Source organism: Taudactylus pleione, unplaced genomic scaffold, assembly GCF_031769625.1.
Source record: "Taudactylus pleione unplaced genomic scaffold, aTauple2 ptg000671l, whole genome shotgun sequence".
Classification (NCBI taxonomy): Eukaryota; Metazoa; Chordata; class Amphibia; order Anura; family Myobatrachidae; genus Taudactylus; species Taudactylus pleione.
Window position 1 is genome coordinate 2,083,109 of NW_028285073.1, and position 18,306 is coordinate 2,101,414.

Genomic DNA, 18,306 nt, shown 5'->3' on the forward strand with positions numbered 1-18,306 from the left:
CACCTGCGACCCCATAGGATTGCATGGAGCGAACGCAGAGCGCAGCATGGCATAGCGTAGTGCACACGTGCCGCGGCTATTCGCATGGTACGTTGCGTACGCACGTTTGTATTGTGATTGGAAAAGATAAAAGAAGACACATCTGTAGTCTTTTATTAGTGGTATTATTATAAAGTGTCAACTCATTGCAGTTTTATTATGCAGCCTCCTCTCTTAGGGGTATTACTATGTACATCAAACTCTTAGTGGTACATGCTAGAATACATTTCCCTTTTGTGCAACCTAATATACAGTCTCCTCCTCTCAGTGGTAATTACTATTATACCCCTTTTACACCAGAGCTAAAACCCGGGTTATTACAGGGTTCACCCGGAAAGCTCCTTGGTGTAAAAGGGGACTGGTTTGGAGTCCTGGGTGAAATGACCCGGCAATCCAACCCAGGTAACTTGCAGGGTTTTACACGGGAATAACCCGTGAAAATAAGAAATATGGTAAGAACTTACCTTTGTTATCTCTATTTCTGCGAGGTCCATAGGGTTCCACAGGATACCTTGGGATGTCCCAAAGTAGTACCCTCAAGGGCGGGGACGCTCCTGTGCAGAAAGGAGAATCCGTCGCCCGAAGGAAGCATCCTGAGAGGCAAAGTTATCAAAAGCGTAATACCTGACAAAAGGTATGGAAAGAGAACCACGTGGCACCTTACGAAGCTGAACAGCCGAGGCGCCACGGCGAGCTGCCCACGAAGGACCCACAGCGATTAGAATGAGCAGCAACAGAGGGCGGTACTAGAATGCCCTCATGAATTTAAGCCTCAGAGATCGCCATGCGAATCCACCTCGCCAACATCTGCTTGTTGGCAGGTCCTCCCTTCTTATGGACACCGTAGAGGACAAACAAGGATTCCGAGTTCCGAAGGGAACTGGTGCGGCCCACGTAAATATGGAGAGCAAGTACCACATCCAATGAGGCCTCACCTGCTGAAAGGTCTGGTGAGTTAAAGACCGGTATTATAATTTCCTCATTAATGTGGAAACTAGATACCACCTTAGGAAGGAAACCAAGGCGAGTCCTAAGAACCGCCCTATTCCTGTGAAAAATCAGAAAAGGAAGGGCGACAAGAGACCCCGAAATCTGACATCCTTCTAGCTGAAGCAATAGCTAGAAGAAATACAGTCTTCGCTGTAAGCCATTTGAAGTCTACTGAGGCAAGGGGTTCAAATGGAGGTCCTTGGAGAGCCCTAAGGACCACAGCCAAATCCCAAGGAGCCACTGGAGGGACAAAGGGAGGCTGAATGCGAAGGACACCTTGCATAAAGGTGCAGATATCAGGAAGCAGAGGAATCCTACACTGAAACCACACTGAGTGCAGAAACATGCACCTTAAGGAGGCGAGGCAGAGACCCTTTCTAAGCCTACCTGTAGGAAAGCCAGAGCCCTGAATATCCGAAATACATGAAGATCATACCCCCTGGGGCGGCAGCATTCGAAGTAGGTATGCCACACCCCGTGGTAAATCCTGTCAGAAGCGGGTTTCCGAGCTCTGAGCATGGTGTTCACCACAGAGCTGGGGAGCCTCTTAGTCCTTAGGAGGGATGTCTCGAGAGCCATGCTGTCAAAGATAGACGAGACAACAGGTCCGGATGTCGAGGCAACAGCAACGGAGTGTCGATGGAGAGACTCCAATGATCTGAGTACCAGTGACGTTTGGGCCGTGCTGGAGCCACCCGCAGGATCATACCCCCTTCTTGCCTGAACTTTCGAAGTACTCGAGGAAGAAGGGAGAACGGAGAAAACAGGTACGCAAACTGGAAGGTCCACTGTACCGACAGAGCGTCTACCAGGAGAGCCTCTGCGTCTCTTGTTCTGGACCCATACACTAGCAGCTTGCGGTTGTGTCTGGAGGCCGTGCGGTCTGTTTCTGGAAGGCCCCACTTGTCCACTAGGATCTGAAATACCTCCTGGTGAAGGGACCAATTCCCTGAATGTACATCGTGCCGGTTGAGGAAGTCAGCTTCCCAGTTGAGGACTTCCTGGGATGAACACTGCCGAGATGGTTGGGAGATTGCCTTCCGCCCAAGTCAGAATGCGGGATATCTCTTGCAGGGCTGCCTGACTTCGAGTTCCTCCTTGACGGTTAATGTAAGCCATCGTGGTGGCGTTGTCTGACTGAATTTGCATGGGCTTTCCGTGCAGAAATAGTCTTGATTGTTGCAGTGCTCTGAACACCGCCCAAAGTTCCAATATATTGATCAGGAAGGCAGACTCCACTGACTTCCACCGTCCCTGAAAGACGTGTGGACCTGTCACAGTGCCACAGCCCCGAAGACAGACATCCGTCGTGAGGAGGACCCAGTCCGGGATCCCAAAAACGTGCGTCCCCTGTCGAGACAAGACATCTGTAACCACCAAGTTAGAGACAGTCGCACCTCCGGACAAAGCCCACCGTCTGTGTCTTTATCCGATGGGGTAATCCATCCCTCCTGGAGAGAATCAACCTCTGCAGAGGTCTGGAATGAAATTGGGCATACACCACCATGTCGAATGTCGACACAACGGACCCCAGTAATCGGATCACTGAGTGAATGGACACTCGGCGACCCTGGAGACAAGTGCGTATCCTTGTCTGTAACACAGAGATCTTCTCTACCGTCAAGAAGATCCACTGCTGTTGAGAGTCCAACAGTGCACCCAGACGGATCATCCTCTGGGATGCAGTTAGGGAGGACTTCTTCCAATTTATCAGCCAGACGTGGGTCTGCAACACTGAAAATATCAGTTGCAGATGGCTGCAGAGTACCTCTGGAGACCCTGCTAACAGTAGAAGGTCGTCCAGATAGGGTAAGCAGGCGAACCCCCTGTAGCCGCAGGTGGGCCGCCATTACCTTGGTAAATACCCGCGGTGCCGTATAGAGGCCAAACGGCAGCGCTTGAAACTGGCAATGGTGGTCTAGTACAGAAAATCTGAGGAAACGTTGATGAGCACGGGCAATAGGGATATGCAGGTAGGCATCCTGAATATCCAGAGACACCCTAAAATCCCCAGGTTCCATAGCTAATATAATGGAACCCAGAGTCTCCCTCCGGAACCGAGGGACCCTTAGAACTTGTTCAGGGATTTGAGGTTGAGGATAGGGCTCCCCGGGGGTTCCTGCTAGCTGGAAGCCCCAAGCGCCTGCTGAGTCCCTGGATCAGTACCGGTGGTCGTCGCCGGCGGGGGTGTCAGAGCGGCAGCACGGATGTCCGCTGGACTGTCCGTGCTGACCACTCTTGAAGATCTTCAGGGGCTGTGCAAGATAGTCTCCCTGTGCAGTGACCCGACTCCGGCCGGGCACCTACTGAAACTGAAGATGCCTTGGCCTGGGGGCGGGGTATAGGAGAGGGGGCCCCGGTGCATCCTTGGATGAAAGATTTAACTGTGTGGTGCCCGATGGACGTAGCCATGCCTATACCCCCAAGGTATCCTGTGGATACCCTATGGAACCCGCTGCAGAAACTCTGCAGTGTAAACGGAGCGATCCGGGTCACGATGACCTGGATCGTGCCGCATGCCTGCCGATTGGTCGGCTTCAGTGGCGCTTGGAGATGATGTCATCTCCAAGCGTCCACTTAAACGGCGGAAAAGCCGGGTTACCGCAGACCCGGCTCCAGGTGTGAACAGCGCTGACTTGGGAATATCATGGGTCGGCGCCGGCTAAATTCCGGGTCAGATCCGGTTTGGAACCTTGGCCCTGATTCAGAGCTGGACGCTCTGACCAGAGCGCTCGCTCTGAATCAGGGCCCACCTCCATAAATATGGAGCGTGCTCCTGGACGCTCGTATAGCTGTGGGTCACCACCCACAGCATATACGAGCGTGCAGGATGATGGTCGCGATGGTCTTGACCATCGCCACTGCGAGCAGAAGCCTGCGGTCGAGTTTCTCAACCGCAAGGCCAGGACTGATTTTGGCTCTATCAGAGCCAAAATCACTCCCACTGACATCACTAGTGAACGCCTCCATCTGGCAGGCACGCCCACCAAAGGGGGCGTGCTGTCAATCAACATCGACAGCACGCCCCCTTTGATCAGACACTACGAGCGAAGGAAAGTCCTTCGCTCGTCGCGTCTCGCGCATGCGCACGACGGAGCTCCCTCCTTCGTGCGCATGCGCAGTGCAGACCATCGACCCACTTGCGAGCAGACAGCCGCTCGCGAGTGGGTCTGAATCAGGGCCCTTGTTCCAACCTCCGGGTCAGACCCGGAATTTAGGTATAAAAGCTGTATTATAGTCTTCTTAGTGGTACTTGCTATTACACAGCCTGTAAATTAGTGATATTATACAGCCTCAGTAGTGATACTTACTATAATACAGACTCTTCTAACAGTGATACTATTATACAGCCTCATCCAGGGCTGAATTATAGGGGGGCTACAGGGGCGGTCGTCCCTGGGCCCCCACACAGTCATCCCAAAGAGTACATTAATGGAGGGCAGAACAGCATTTCGCTGCCTGCGCTCCAGTTCTCCTCCATGGTTCAGCAGTTTGTTGAACCTGTCCCCTGCCCCGTCCTCAGCAGCAGCGGCCAGTGAGCGGATTGGCAGAGAGGTCACAGCAGCACAAACCCCATCACAGACTCTGCGCTGCTCTTGCCGCTCGGGCTGATGACAGAAGTGCGCCAAGGCTCTGAAGTTACCTCAATCCGGCCCTGGCCTCATCTATTAGTGATACTTACTATAATATAGACTCCTCTATTAGTGATACAGCCTCATCTATTAGTGATATATTTTTTTTTAATTTCAATAAGTTTTTATTGATTTTTTTATAAACAATTACAAACATAGTTGAAAAAAGAAAAACCGTGCTGAATTGTTGTAAAAACAATATATTGACATTTGTGGATTCACAATAAATGTATATATCCTTTATCAAAGAGGACAAGGACGTGGTCTCATATTTTGTTATAGTTTAACACCAATTAAAAAAATATATATATAAAATGAGAACAATTTAGAAGAGGATCAAACATGGTAATTTACAGTTAATTTCGATCAAACAGGTCACAAATACATATGTCGTTTGAATCTCAGTTAAACATCATACACAGGAAAAATTGTTATATCAGGCATTTAACAATTATCATCAGGACTCAGTAAGCAATCCCTAATCACTGACAGACCTTTAATTGGCACGGTGAGCATATGACGATTCAAGCCAGCTAGACCATATTTTAGAGTATTTCTTTTCTGATTTCCTGGCTATATATACATATTTTTCGTGTGTAGCTACTTTGTTTACCAACGATAGCCATGTATTAATGTTCGGGCCACAAGGTGCCATCCATTCCCTCGCTATACACACTTTAGCGAGCATGCACATATTGTTTACAAATATTTTAGGGTACTTCCCAATAGAGTCATCCTCAATGTTAGCCAGAACACAGGATACCGGAGTGAGGATGTCCCGTGGTACACCCGTATCTGATATAATGCGGCATACTTCTTGCCAAAAGGTATTTATCTTTGGACATTGCCATATAAGGTGCCAAAAATTTCCCTCTGTTGAGTTACATTTGGGACATTTCGCGTTTGCCCTACCTCCAATTGCGTATAACCTAGTAGGTGTCATATATACTCTGTGAAGCATAAACAATTGTATCTGTTGAAATCGAGCAGATACTGTGGCACCGCGCGGACTGGCCATGGCCGTTTGCCATGCCCCGTCCGAGAGCGCACCAACATCGTCTACCCATTTTTGTCTAATGTGTGGTAGATCCGAGTCATGGTGCCCATCTAATAATTTGTTATATAAAACAGAAATCTGGCATCTAGAACCTATGGACCATCATTATTTTAAGCGGTGAGTCGCGGAGAAGTATTGAAGCCCCTCCGAATTGAGCATTAAGGGCATGCCTGAGTTGAAGGAATCTATAAAAGTACTCCACAGGGACTTTAAACTCATCTTGAATTTGCTGAAAAGATTTCAGATACCCTTCTCGATATAGTTGCCCAATAGATGTCACTCCCCATTTTCCCCATACTTCTCCAACTTGCAACTCAGAGAGCTCAGTAAGCATCCTTGTGTGAGCTAACAGGGTGTCTGGATCTAATCCTTCCGCCTTTAAAATCCGCGAGGCCAATCTCCAGATCATTACAGCTTGTTTAACCAGGGGGATTCTAACAATTATCAAACTATCGGTAAGGAGCAGTTGAACTGGAGACAAACCCGTGCCGCTCCCAGTCATAATATTTTTAATAATTGAATCTGCCTGCAATACTTGGAACCATTCCCATAAATGTGCCAGTTGAGTAGCATAATAGTATAATTTGAATGAGGGCAATGCCAGACCGCCTGACTCTCTACGTCTAGTCAATGTGTCCGTTTTGATTCGAACTCTCCCACTAGACCAAATTAAAGAAGAAAGCAAGCCATCAATCTGTTTAAATATTCGCTGTGGAATATATATTGGGGAATGGTGTAAAACATACAGTAGTTTAGGTTGCAAGACCATTTTAACAATGTTAACCTGGCCTGTCATAGTGAGTGGTAATTTGCCCCAAACAGATATTCGAGTTTTAATAAATTCCAATTGGGGGTTGATGTTAAGGGGCAGATACCGCGAGGGATCTTTGTAAATCCAGATCCCAAGGTATTTAAAAGAATCTACCCAGTGTAGCGAGAAACGTAACAGTGGATCAACTGGGCCAGGATTACAAATGGAAGTACGCTGGATTTATCCCAGTTTACCCGTAAACCGTAGTATCTACCGAATGTATCAATAGTACTTAAAACATGCGGCACGGAAGCCGCATATTTTGAAATGAACAATAAAATATCATCTGCGTATAACGCAATCTTATCTACTTTAGTTCCCACGGTAAGTCCTAAGATATGAGGGCAGGCTCTAATCTTGCACGCCAAGGGTTCAATGGCAAGGGCGAACAAGATAGGGGACAGGGGGCAGCCTTGCCTAGTACCGCGGAATAGTGGAAACTGGGAGGAGACAAATCCATTAACCGCAACTCTTGCCACTGGAGCTGAGTATAGCAATTTAACCCATTTTATATATCCCGGACCAATTCCAAATCCCTCCAGTGTTTCCCATAAATATTCTCACTCCACTGAGTCAAATGCCTTAGCGGCATCAAGAGACATTATGACAGATGTTGAGTCATCATCTTGGGGCATTTGCAAATGGGTAAACAGGTGTCTGAGGTTAATGGCAGTTGATTTGCCAGGCATAAAGCCCGTTTGATCTGGATGAACCAGTTGCAGTATAACTTGGTTAATTCTCGTAGTTAGAATTTTTGCTATTATCTTTACATCAGTGGGTAGTAATGATATGGGCCTGTACGAATCGGTACGCGAGGCATCCTTACCAGGTTTGGGTAAAACAATTATAAGAGCTTCGGACATAGAGTCCGTGAGCTTGTTATATTCGTATATTTGATTAAAAAGTTTAAGTAGGCAGGGTAAATAAAAGGCTTTGTGTTTCTTATACAACTCGAGAGGGATCCCATCCACCCCTGGAGCTTTTCCGGTGGGGAAGGAATTAATGGCCAACTCAATCTCCTCTATAGTTATGGGGGAGTCTAAAAGATCACGGCCTTCTGGACTTAGTCTTGGAAGAGATATATCCGCCAAGTATTTACGAATATCCTGTACCCCATCGTTCAAACGAGAACTATACAGTTGACGGCAGTATTTCGCAAATTCTTTGGCAATATCGGGTATCTCATTATATACCACTCCATCATGGTCAATAATTTGGGCTACATTTATAGATGATCGCTCGCCTCTAGCTAAATTGGCCAAATATGATCCGGGTCTATCCCCTGAGGCATATTGGAGGTGGGAAGAGAATAGTAGTTTAAAGTTTGCTTTATCCTCCAAGCATTCTGTCCATGCCTTTAGCGCATCTACCCAATCCTGCCTGTTAGATTCGGTATTATCAGAAAGGTATGTCAGCTCCAGCGTTCTACACCTTGTCTCCAATTCAAGCTCCTGTTTTTTATAGAACGATTTAAGACCGGCCACCCTCTGTATCAACGTACCCCTAAGGAATGCCTTAAAAGTATCCCACAAACTGGGTCGAAAAAACTGTTCACTATTTAAATAAAAGAATTCTGACCATGCAGCTTCCAGTTCGAGACCAGCACCATTCGTGTCAACCAAAACGGATTTAGCTTCCAGAAAGATTGCCCTCTGTGGCCTTCTAAATCAATGTTCAGTGAAGTAGGGGAGTGATCAGAGATGCCTCTAGTTTGATAGTGGATCTTTTGTATACGGGGCATAATGTTTGGTGTTACTAGGGCCAAGTCAATTCTAGAAAATTATCTGTGAGTAGAGGAGAAATATGAGTATTGCCTCTTGTGTGGATGCCTAAGTCTCCATGCATCTAGTAAGCCCATCTCTTTCACCATGGTCGCAAATCCAGTCCCCCGGTCACTACCGGTCTGACCTGTGCCAACATGTCTGTCTAGTGACAAATTCATTACGTTGTTGAAGTCACCGGCACATACAATCGGTAATCCTGGGAACATAGCTATAAACTCAGCCGCCTTTTTAAGAATTTTGTGTGAATACAGGGGAGGGATATAGATTGCCAGGAGCAATAGTGACAAAGAGTGTATTCTGCATTTAAAAAAATATATATCTACCCCCCACATCGGTTTGTATCTTATCTAATACAAAGGGAACTGTCTTACGTACCAGAATCGAGACCCCTCTGGACATTGATGTGTGCGTTGGGTGGTACGCCCAGCCCACCCAAGGTTTCTTTAATGACATCAGTCGTCCTCCAACTAAGTGTGTCTCCAGTAGACAAATAACATCCGCTGCATATTGCTTAATCTGCCTAATGACCAGGGATCGCTTTATTTTGTCGTTTAACCCTCTAACATTCCAAAATAAAAAATTAACATTTAGTGATGCCATCTTAAAATTTTATAATGCTTATGTAATGGAGAGGCCAGTCGTCCAGTCCTCAAACAGTACAAATACCAATTCTGAAGGACACAAAACCAAAACAGCACAAAAACCTCCCAACAATTTACACTCAGCACCCACCCCCCACCCTGTATACCATCCTGAACTATGGCATACTTCATCCCTAAACTAAACAAAACCCTCCCCCTCCCTTGCGTAGACTAACTAAATAATTATATCCCTACCCCACTACTAGCGCAGTGTATAGGAGGCAAAATATAAAATGGCCCTAAGGCATAACACAAGTGAGGACCCCAGGTCAATAGATGTAGGCGGGTAGAGGGGAGGGCCGTGGGTCTCGTTGATGGCAGAAATGTGTAGTGTTCCTTCGATTCCTTCGTACTCCTACGCGTGTCGGCTGAAACAGCCTTCCTTAGGGAGTGATGGTGACGCCATTGTGGGGGTGGAATATAAAGTGTGTTGGGTGGGGCTTGGTCTCTGATGTGGGCCAACGTCACATTAAACACCTGTTGCCATAGTTACTTGTCCTGGTAACGAAGGCATAATTAGCCTTGGGAAATGTGTGAAAAATACATGCTTGGAGCCATGGATCGGGAAACAGACGGAGATGCACAATGTATTTGTCATATTAGACACTAACACATGTTATTAGTTGACACCTGCAACCATATTGTTAAACAAATGAAAAGAACAACAAGGTGGTTATAAAGCGGAAATCGGTTGAATCTGTACTTATGATAATAAATGATAATTGTACTCTGAAAAATATGGTACATACTCCGTTGTATGTTGGAATGTGTTGATAGGATCTAACATATAGATAAAATTACATTGGCATGATTGTGTGCAGTAGGTATACTGATACTAGACTCACCTCGAATTGGGTGAGTTGAGCGCACAGCAGTCCGGGGCCGTCAGCTTCCCGCACAGCCCGCGACCTCTCGCGAGATCGCGGCGCTGCACGGGATTTCGGCGTACGGACTCTGTGGGGACCAAGCCTGCAACTGTTAGCACTACAGCGGCGGAGACAGAGAGGAAGCCGGGACTCCAAGAGGCAGAACGAAGACAGGACCGAAAGAAACGTCTACATTCATCAGAAGGTGAGGCCTCACCGGGACTTTTATTTACTTTATTTAATTCAAGAGACGGATCACAGACCACTTGGGTCTGACCGCACTCATCAGTAAGATTTGACTTTCTTCCAGACTCTGACTTTCTATATTTTATTATTATTTTTTGGTTATATTATTTTTGGATTTGAAGTGCAGTGGGGTGTGGGACGCCCTCCCTCTGCACCCTTCTCTCACCTGTTTGCCAGTTAGTGTCTGGTATCATATTACTGACCCTTTACCAGCAGAATTTATTTCTGTATCCATGTTCATTTCATTACCACCCTCCCTCTCTATATATCTTACATGATATTTGTAATCAGCAGCATTCATTATTGCCATTATTTAGTAGAATCAACCAATAAAATAGTCTATGATAAATTCAATCACTCCTTAGACTCAGTCATTGCTACATGGGTTTATTTATACATCATTTGTTCGGAGCGCAGTCCCACCATTGACACGTATGTGAATTCACACGTGTCATTCCTTTTTGCCATTTGTCATAGTTAGACTTGGGTAGTCCAACTTTGGGATCTGCAGCACCTGTGCAAATTACACAGACCTTATAAATAAAGCAAGCGCCGACCCAAAAATCTATCCATATCTTTTGGAGGCCTTTGTAGGGAATAAGAGAAGATCTACATAGTTTTATTTACGTGAAATTATCGAGTTACAAGAACATGGAAGTGATGATGATATATTAATTTTCTATAAAAAGACCTGAGGACGATAACCTAGAAGGTAGCGCTGGAATTTAGGTGTGAGTTTTATTCTTGTATACATAGAGACAGTGACCTCTATTTTTGAAGGTCTAGCTACATCCTGTCTTGAAGCGCAAAGTTATACATATTGTTTATACTTACTATAATGATGACTTTAAAACTTGTTGTGATGTGTTTGTCCATCTTCCCAAGCAGGTCAAAGCTGACAATGTTGATGAGGCTGGAGGACTGGCTGTCGCGTCCTGTCACTATGACATTGACACTATCAGGATTCACAGAGGGCAGCCATCTATGGAAAGCCTAAAATATACAGAGCCAGGAACTATCAACATGCAATTCCCTTGTCTATGGTATTTTTTTCATCACATATATGCTTATTATATACACACACCCATCATCATATAAGAAAACCTATGTCCTTTGCACACAGAATACACTTGTATGCTTACTGTAAAAATACACCCTACAATACATACAAATACACCAATACAACTAAAGTAACCACAAACACACATGTGCCTATCGGTACAAACAAACAGACCAGTATTATGTACTGGGTATTTAAAAGAAGATAAAACCTGCGCTTCAGTAAATGCAGCTAATAGATGTCAATAGGTAATCCCTATAAATACCCAAAAAACATATAGATAAAAAATAGTAGTCTCCCAAGCACAATTCAGATACACAGTAGTCACAATTAAGTCTTAAATAGTTCCTGGATGGGGGTCCGGAGTAAAAATTATTAATCCAATATATTGAAAAGTCCAATAACAAAGAAGGTGAGGTTTTCCTGAAAATCCAGTAAGGGTTTAAATTGTAGAATGGTCTTCACACTCCCATAGGTTACGTCAGTTGATATAAAAGAGAGAGGGAGAAGGACTATCATAGTGTAATACCTTTTATTAAGATTCAATCATATAAAACATATAACTTTAAAATCCACCATAACTTAAGAGATTCAAGGTGTACCAGAGGGTGTGGGTGTACAGAATACACCTTAAGTCGCTTATATAACACTTCCTGGGGACAGGAATCCGTGGTACCTCAGCAAACTCCAGTGCCTCTGAAAACAGTTCCCACCTCCTGGATTCTAGCCTTGTAAGAATGTCACCAACGCTTTTCAACTACAAACTTGAGTCTTTTTCAAGGTGTAATCATCTGGTGGACTGAGATCCTTCCTATACCCTCCCTAGGATCCTTATTGGTTAATATCGAGTAACTTTCATAATCATTCATTTTCTATTACATGATGAAGCCACTAAATTGATAATGATGCATAAAGGAAAATACAAACATTTCATCATTTAAAAAGGCACAAAAACATTGCAAAATGACATAAAAATCCAATACATAACCTTCCACGCTTAGGTGGAACGCAAACAGCACTCCGGTCCGGCGGTGACCCGCAAATTTCACTTCCGGTATCGGACAGAAAGAAAATACATACACAAGCTTATAAAAGGGCTTTATAACTGCATTAGTACTTCCGGAATCAATGAAAAAGGTAGAGTAACTGAGCTGCATGTGATATTCTACCTTTAAGAGACCTCCAAAAAACGGAGGTCCGACCTCACACACTGAGGTGGAACGCAGACACACTAGACTTCCGGTCCGGTGGTGACACGCAAGTGTCACTTCCCGTGCCGTGCAAAGATAAACTATAAATATGATATCTGGGATAAGTGGGAATAATGTAAGGGAAAGACACATATATGGTAATATTAAATAAGGGACTTCAAAAAGAATTAATCTATTGAGGTTCATCCACGACACTTCCACTTTACATAAGCCGCAATAAATATAGATAAAACGGGATCTAAAAGTTAAATCAGAGTGGTGCCAATAGAGGGGAGGAGCCATAAGGAAACTTCATACTGGTCAGATAAAATATTAATATGAATGTAGAACAACACTCTAAAATCATGAATAAAAAAAGAACATAACATTAACCCTAAAAATTCATCATAAAAACCACTTGAGCTCAAAATCGATGTTAAGTCCATTGGGTTTTAGTGTCTTCAAGTCAAAAATAAATTTAATTTCAGTTTTGGCGACACAGGTTTCAACATCTTTATTCTTCCTCCAATGGCTGCCCACATGTTTAATCCCAATCATGTGTTTAATACCATTCAGGGAATTCTGATGTTGTTCTTTAAAATTGCAGGATAGGGAATGTTTTTCAAACCCCTTCTTAATATTCCTCAAGTGTTCCGACCATCTATCCTTCAAACACCTAGTGGTTCGTCCTATATATTGCAACCCACATGTACATTCTATTAGATATACACAGTTCTTGCTATTGCAAGTGATAAAATCCGTTACTGAATACGACTGCCTGGTTTTATAGGATTGGAAATTTTCCACCTTTGCGTTTTGCTTTTTATAGGTCCTATATACCAAGCAGGTCCCACAACGGTGGAAACCCTTGGTTTTAATACGGTTAGTTCTTTTAGGTGGGATGGCGCTTTTCACAATTTTGTTTCTAATATTGGGTGCCTTCCTATAAATAAATTTGGGTTTCTGCGAATTATAGGTTTAAGGATAGGATCTCTGGTTAAGAGATTCCAATATCTTCTGACAATTTTCTCAATCTCTTTATGTTGTGTATTGAAAGAGGTAATGAAAGGAGGTGAGAAGGTGTCAGAGGTGTTGTCTTGACGAGAAGTGGGTTTCAACAAGTCCTTTTGTATAACCATTCCCTAAATATGATCATCGATATCCTTATTTAAATATCCTTTAGATATAAATCTATTTCTGTATGTTTTCACTTGTTCTTCAAAAACGTTTAAATCTGAACAATTTCTCTGAATTCTTCTAACCTGGCCCTTCAGAATATTTTTTAACCATGTGGGGTGGTGATTGCTATTAATATCAATATATGCGTTACAGTCCGTGGGTTTACAAAAATGTGTTTTTAACACCTTATCATCCACATAAAAAGTGAGATTAGAAAATTAACCTCAATTTTGCTGGAATTGTAAGTTAATTCTATATTGAATGTGTTGTTTCCTAGGGTTTGTTTGAATTCTTCCAATAAAGTCTCTTCCCCCTTCCGTATGAACCAGATGTCATCTATAAATCTATACCAGTAAATGATATTTTCCCGATAGGGGATATTGTTCCAGATATGTGTCATCTCCCAAAGGCCCATGAAATGATTTGCGTAAGAAGGCGCAAATCGGGTACCCATAGCAGTCCCTCTTATTTCCATGTAGTATTTTCCTGAATACCCCAAAAAAATTATTACTAAGAATAAATTCTATGCCTTCCACCAGGAACCAAATTTTCTTCTCCACTTAAAAAATTATTAATTGCTTCTAAACCTGTAGTGTGTTCAATAATAGTATATAGACTTTTTACATCAGCAGTAACTAGGATGAAATCATCTTCCCATTTAAGACTATTGGTTTTATTAAGTATATCTGAAGTGTCTTTAATATATGATTCCAATTTTATAACCTCAGGTTGTAGATGATAATCCACAAAATGAGACAAATTGGCTGTGTTCGAATTTGTCCCAGCCACAATAGGTCGTCCAGGTGGGTTGTTTAAATCCTTGTGCACTTTGGGAAGAATATAAAAGACTGGTGTTACAGGTGAAGGATTTTTGATGCATCTCATTTCATTTTCTGAAAGGATTCCCAAATTATGGTATTTGGATAGTAGTACATCTAAATATTTTTCAACTTTTTCACTGGGGTTATTTTTCAAGACTTTATAGGTATCGGTATCATTAAGTTGTCTCATTATCTTTGTATTGTATTTGGTGGTGTCCATAATAACGATTCCACCACCCTTGTCTGCTGGTTTTATTGTAATCTCTGAATTTCTACCTAAATCTTTTAGGGCCTTTCTTTCTTTATACAAGAGATTATTCCTCTTAGAGACTTTCTTATCTGTTTCTATTTCTTATAAATCTGTACTGACAGCTTTTAAAAAAACTTTCTATAAAACATCCACGGTTAAAAATTGGATTACAAGTTGATTTTGGTTTAAAAAGTTCTCTATTACTAGCACCATCTGTTTGGTTACTTAAAAAATATTTCTTAAGTGACACTTTTCTACAAATTTTGTAAATCGAGATAGGTGTCAAATTTATTGAGTTTATTGCTGGGAGCAAACTTTAATCCCTTAGTTAGAACTGAGTTTTCTTCCTTCGTAAGGGTATGATTGCTCAAATTAAAGATTTGGATATCTTTCTCTTTCTCTATTTCTTTAGGGTCTTGGACTGGACCCTGAGTGATCAATTTTCTTCCCCCCATCATCCACTAATACATTTTTTCTTTTTAGTATGTTGTCCTTTATATAGTTCCAATTGTTTCTCCTTCTGTTCATCTCTAAAAAATTCCTATCCTTCATTGGTTGAAACCTATTTCTAGTCGGTAGGGGGCTTCTTCTTTCATCATTAATGTGCCTCTCGTCTTTAATATAGGATTCTCTGGATGGACTCCTAAAACAACGTCTATTAGAACTCTGGGGTTTAAAAAAACCTTCTATTTGTTTGTGTTCTCCTTTGTCCATTATATTGTGTCCATGTTTTTTGGAATTCTCCCAATCATTATCTCTAAAATTTACTCTCCTTGGTTTATATTTTTCTAGATGATCCCTCCTGTAATTTCTTTCTCTTGTTTGGGTGTGTTCTCTTTCTTCTTTCTCTGACTCCTCACACTCACAAGAACAATCTTCTTCATAAAAACCTAATCTCTTAATTCAGATTCTTTTTATTTTGTCCTCTCTCTGGGGAAAATACTTTTTTTGTGTGGAAGTCTTAAGATTTTCATCATATTCTTTTATGTCTCTTTTAAATTTTCTTTGCTTACGGAGGATAATTTCTTTCTCCTTCCTCACCACCCTATTTTCCATATCTTTCTCCCTTCGGATATATTCTTCTTCTTCTCTAAAGGGGGTTAATAATGTAGTCAACTGTTTAATTTGTTCCTCTATATTAATTAAGTCTGCTCTTCTTTTAGTACAATCAGTTCGATCAATGCTATAGAACAACTATCTAAAATTTTATTCCATCTTTCATCAAAATCTTGATTATTTTCTTTAGATGTGGACATCTTTTCTATTTGTAAACCCCTAGGCATAATTTTTTGAGATATATATTTTCAAGCGTAACCACCTCCCACCAAGTTTTACTTTCTTTTAATAGAACATTTTCTAACTTTCTCATAGTGTGACCTAGATCTTCTTCCATAAGGTCTACACTTCCATCTAAGGGGTCATTGACAACAAATACTGAATCAATTAACAGTTGTCCTTGATCTCTCTATCTTCTCTATAGCCAAAACTGAAATGAAATTTATTTTTGACTTGAAGACACTTAAACCCAATGGACTTAACATCGATTTTGAGCTCAAGTGGTTTTTATGATGAATTTTTAGGGTTAATTTTATGTTATTCTTTATTCATGATTTTAGAGTGTTGTTCTACATTCATATTAATATTTTATCTGACCAATATGAAGTTTCCTTATGGCTCCTCCCCTCTTTTGGCACAGCTGATTTAACTTTTAGATTCCATTTTATCTATATTTATCGCGGTTTATGTAAAGTGCAAGTGTCGTGGATGAACCTCAATAGATTAATTCTTTTTGAAGTCCCTTATTTAATACAGGTTTAGTCTCCCATATCCTAATTTTCCGAAATACGGAATATTCTGAAATACGGAATATTTTTGGGATGACTCAGAAAATGAAACCTTTGATTTTTGATGGTTCAATGTACACAAACTTTGTCTAAAGCACAAATTATTAAAAAATATTGTATAAAATTACCTTCAGGCTGTGTGTATAAGGTGTATATAACACATAAATGCATTCTGTGTTTATATTTGGGTCCTATTCCCAAGATATTTCATTATGGTATGCAATTATTTCAAAATACGGAATATTCCGATATCCAAAATACCCCTTGTCCCAAGCACTTTGGATATGGGAGACTCAAACCTGTATTACCATATACGTGTCTTTCCCTTACATTATTCCCACTTATCCCAGATATCATATTTATAGTTTATCTTTGCACGGCACCGGAAGTGACACTTGCATGTCACCGCCGGACCGGAAGTCTAGTGTGTCTGCGTTCCACCTCAGTGTGTGAGGTCGGACCTCCGTTTTTTGGAGGTCTCTTAAAGGTAGAATATCACATGCAGCTCAGTTACTCTACCTTTTTCATTGATTCCGGAAGTACTAATACAGTTATAAAGCCCTTTTATAAGCTTGTGTATGTATTTTCTTTCTGTCCGATACCGGAAGTGAAATTTGCGGGTCACCGCCGGACCGGAAGTGCTGTTTGCGTTCCACCTAAGCGTGGAAGGTTATGTATTGGATTTTTATGTCATTTTGCAATGTTTTTGTGCCTTTTTAAATGATGAAATGTTTGTATTTTCCTTTATGCATCATTATCAATTTAGTGGCTTCATCATGTAATAGAAAATGAATGATTATGAAAGTTACTCGATATTAACCAATAAGGATCCTAGGGAGGGTATAGGAAGGATCTCAGTCCACCAGATGATTACACCTTGAAAAAGACTCAAGTTTGTAGTTGAAAAGCGTTGGTGACATTCTTACAAGGCTAGAATCCAGGAGGTGGGAACTGTTTTCAGAGGCACTGGAGTTTGCTGAGGTACCACGGATTCCTGTCCCCAGGAAGTGTTATATAAGCGACTTAAGCTGTATTCTGTACACCCACACACTACACTATGATAGTCCTTCTCCCTCTCTCTTTTATATGAACTGACATAACCTATGGGAGTGTGAAGACCATTCTACAATTTAAACCCTTACTGGATTTTCAGGAAAACCTCACCTTCTTTGTTATTGGACTTTTCAATATATTGGATTAATAATTTTTACGCTGGACCCCCATCCAGGAACTATTTAAGACTTAATTGTGACTACTGTGTATCTGAATTGCGCTTGGGAGACTACTATTTTTTATCAGTATTATTTACTATTTGTAGAAAATACTTTACCAGGAACACATTGAAAATTATTTCTTGTATTCACACATCTCTTGGAGACAATAGTGAACTGGTTACAGACAGAAGGCATTAAGCATTATGGTGTGTTTTGTTAAGAGACACATAACTCAAGAACACACCTGTATAAGCCAAACTGATTACTCACCAATTGTAAGGACTTCAGGCTATCCTGTGGGACTCCTGATGTCTTGCATGTGCTCCCTGCTGCTCACATACCCCCTGCTCAAGTTGGTAGTGGTGCCCTGACCCATTTTTTGAGACAGTAACTGCACTGTTCAATGAAAACACACTACAGGAGCAAAATAGGCAGCGGTGGGGTGTACAAAAGACATTGGGTGGCCTACAGCATATCCTTTTAGGGCAAGTAGTAATACAAAATTCCTTACCTCTGCCCAGGTAAACCTGACAGATGATGGGGTAACTACGAGCAGTGGCCACTCTGTCCTGTAATAGGCAGCAATGCAGATGGCTTGGATAGTCTTCCCCAAGCCCATGTCATCGGCCAGGAGAAGCCGACCTTCCCGAGATATAGCAAAGCTGTTAAAGTAAGACACAAG

At 42.2% G+C, this 18,306-nt stretch overlaps 1 protein-coding gene across 2 annotated transcripts in view; it reads right to left on the reverse strand.

Moving 5' to 3' along the window:
- SMARCAL1 (SNF2 related chromatin remodeling annealing helicase 1) overlaps window positions 1–18,306 on the reverse strand; it is a 106,312-nt gene that overhangs the window by 47,066 nt on the left and 40,940 nt on the right. For both annotated transcript variants that reach the window (XM_088455778.1, XM_088455779.1), the window contains exons 7-8: window positions 18,136–18,286; window positions 10,901–11,059 (exon numbers count right to left, since the gene is read on the reverse strand). In XM_088455778.1, coding sequence (XP_088311904.1) covers window positions 10,901–11,059; window positions 18,136–18,286 — 310 coding nt within the window. The remainder of the gene's footprint in view (window positions 1–10,900; window positions 11,060–18,135; window positions 18,287–18,306) is intronic.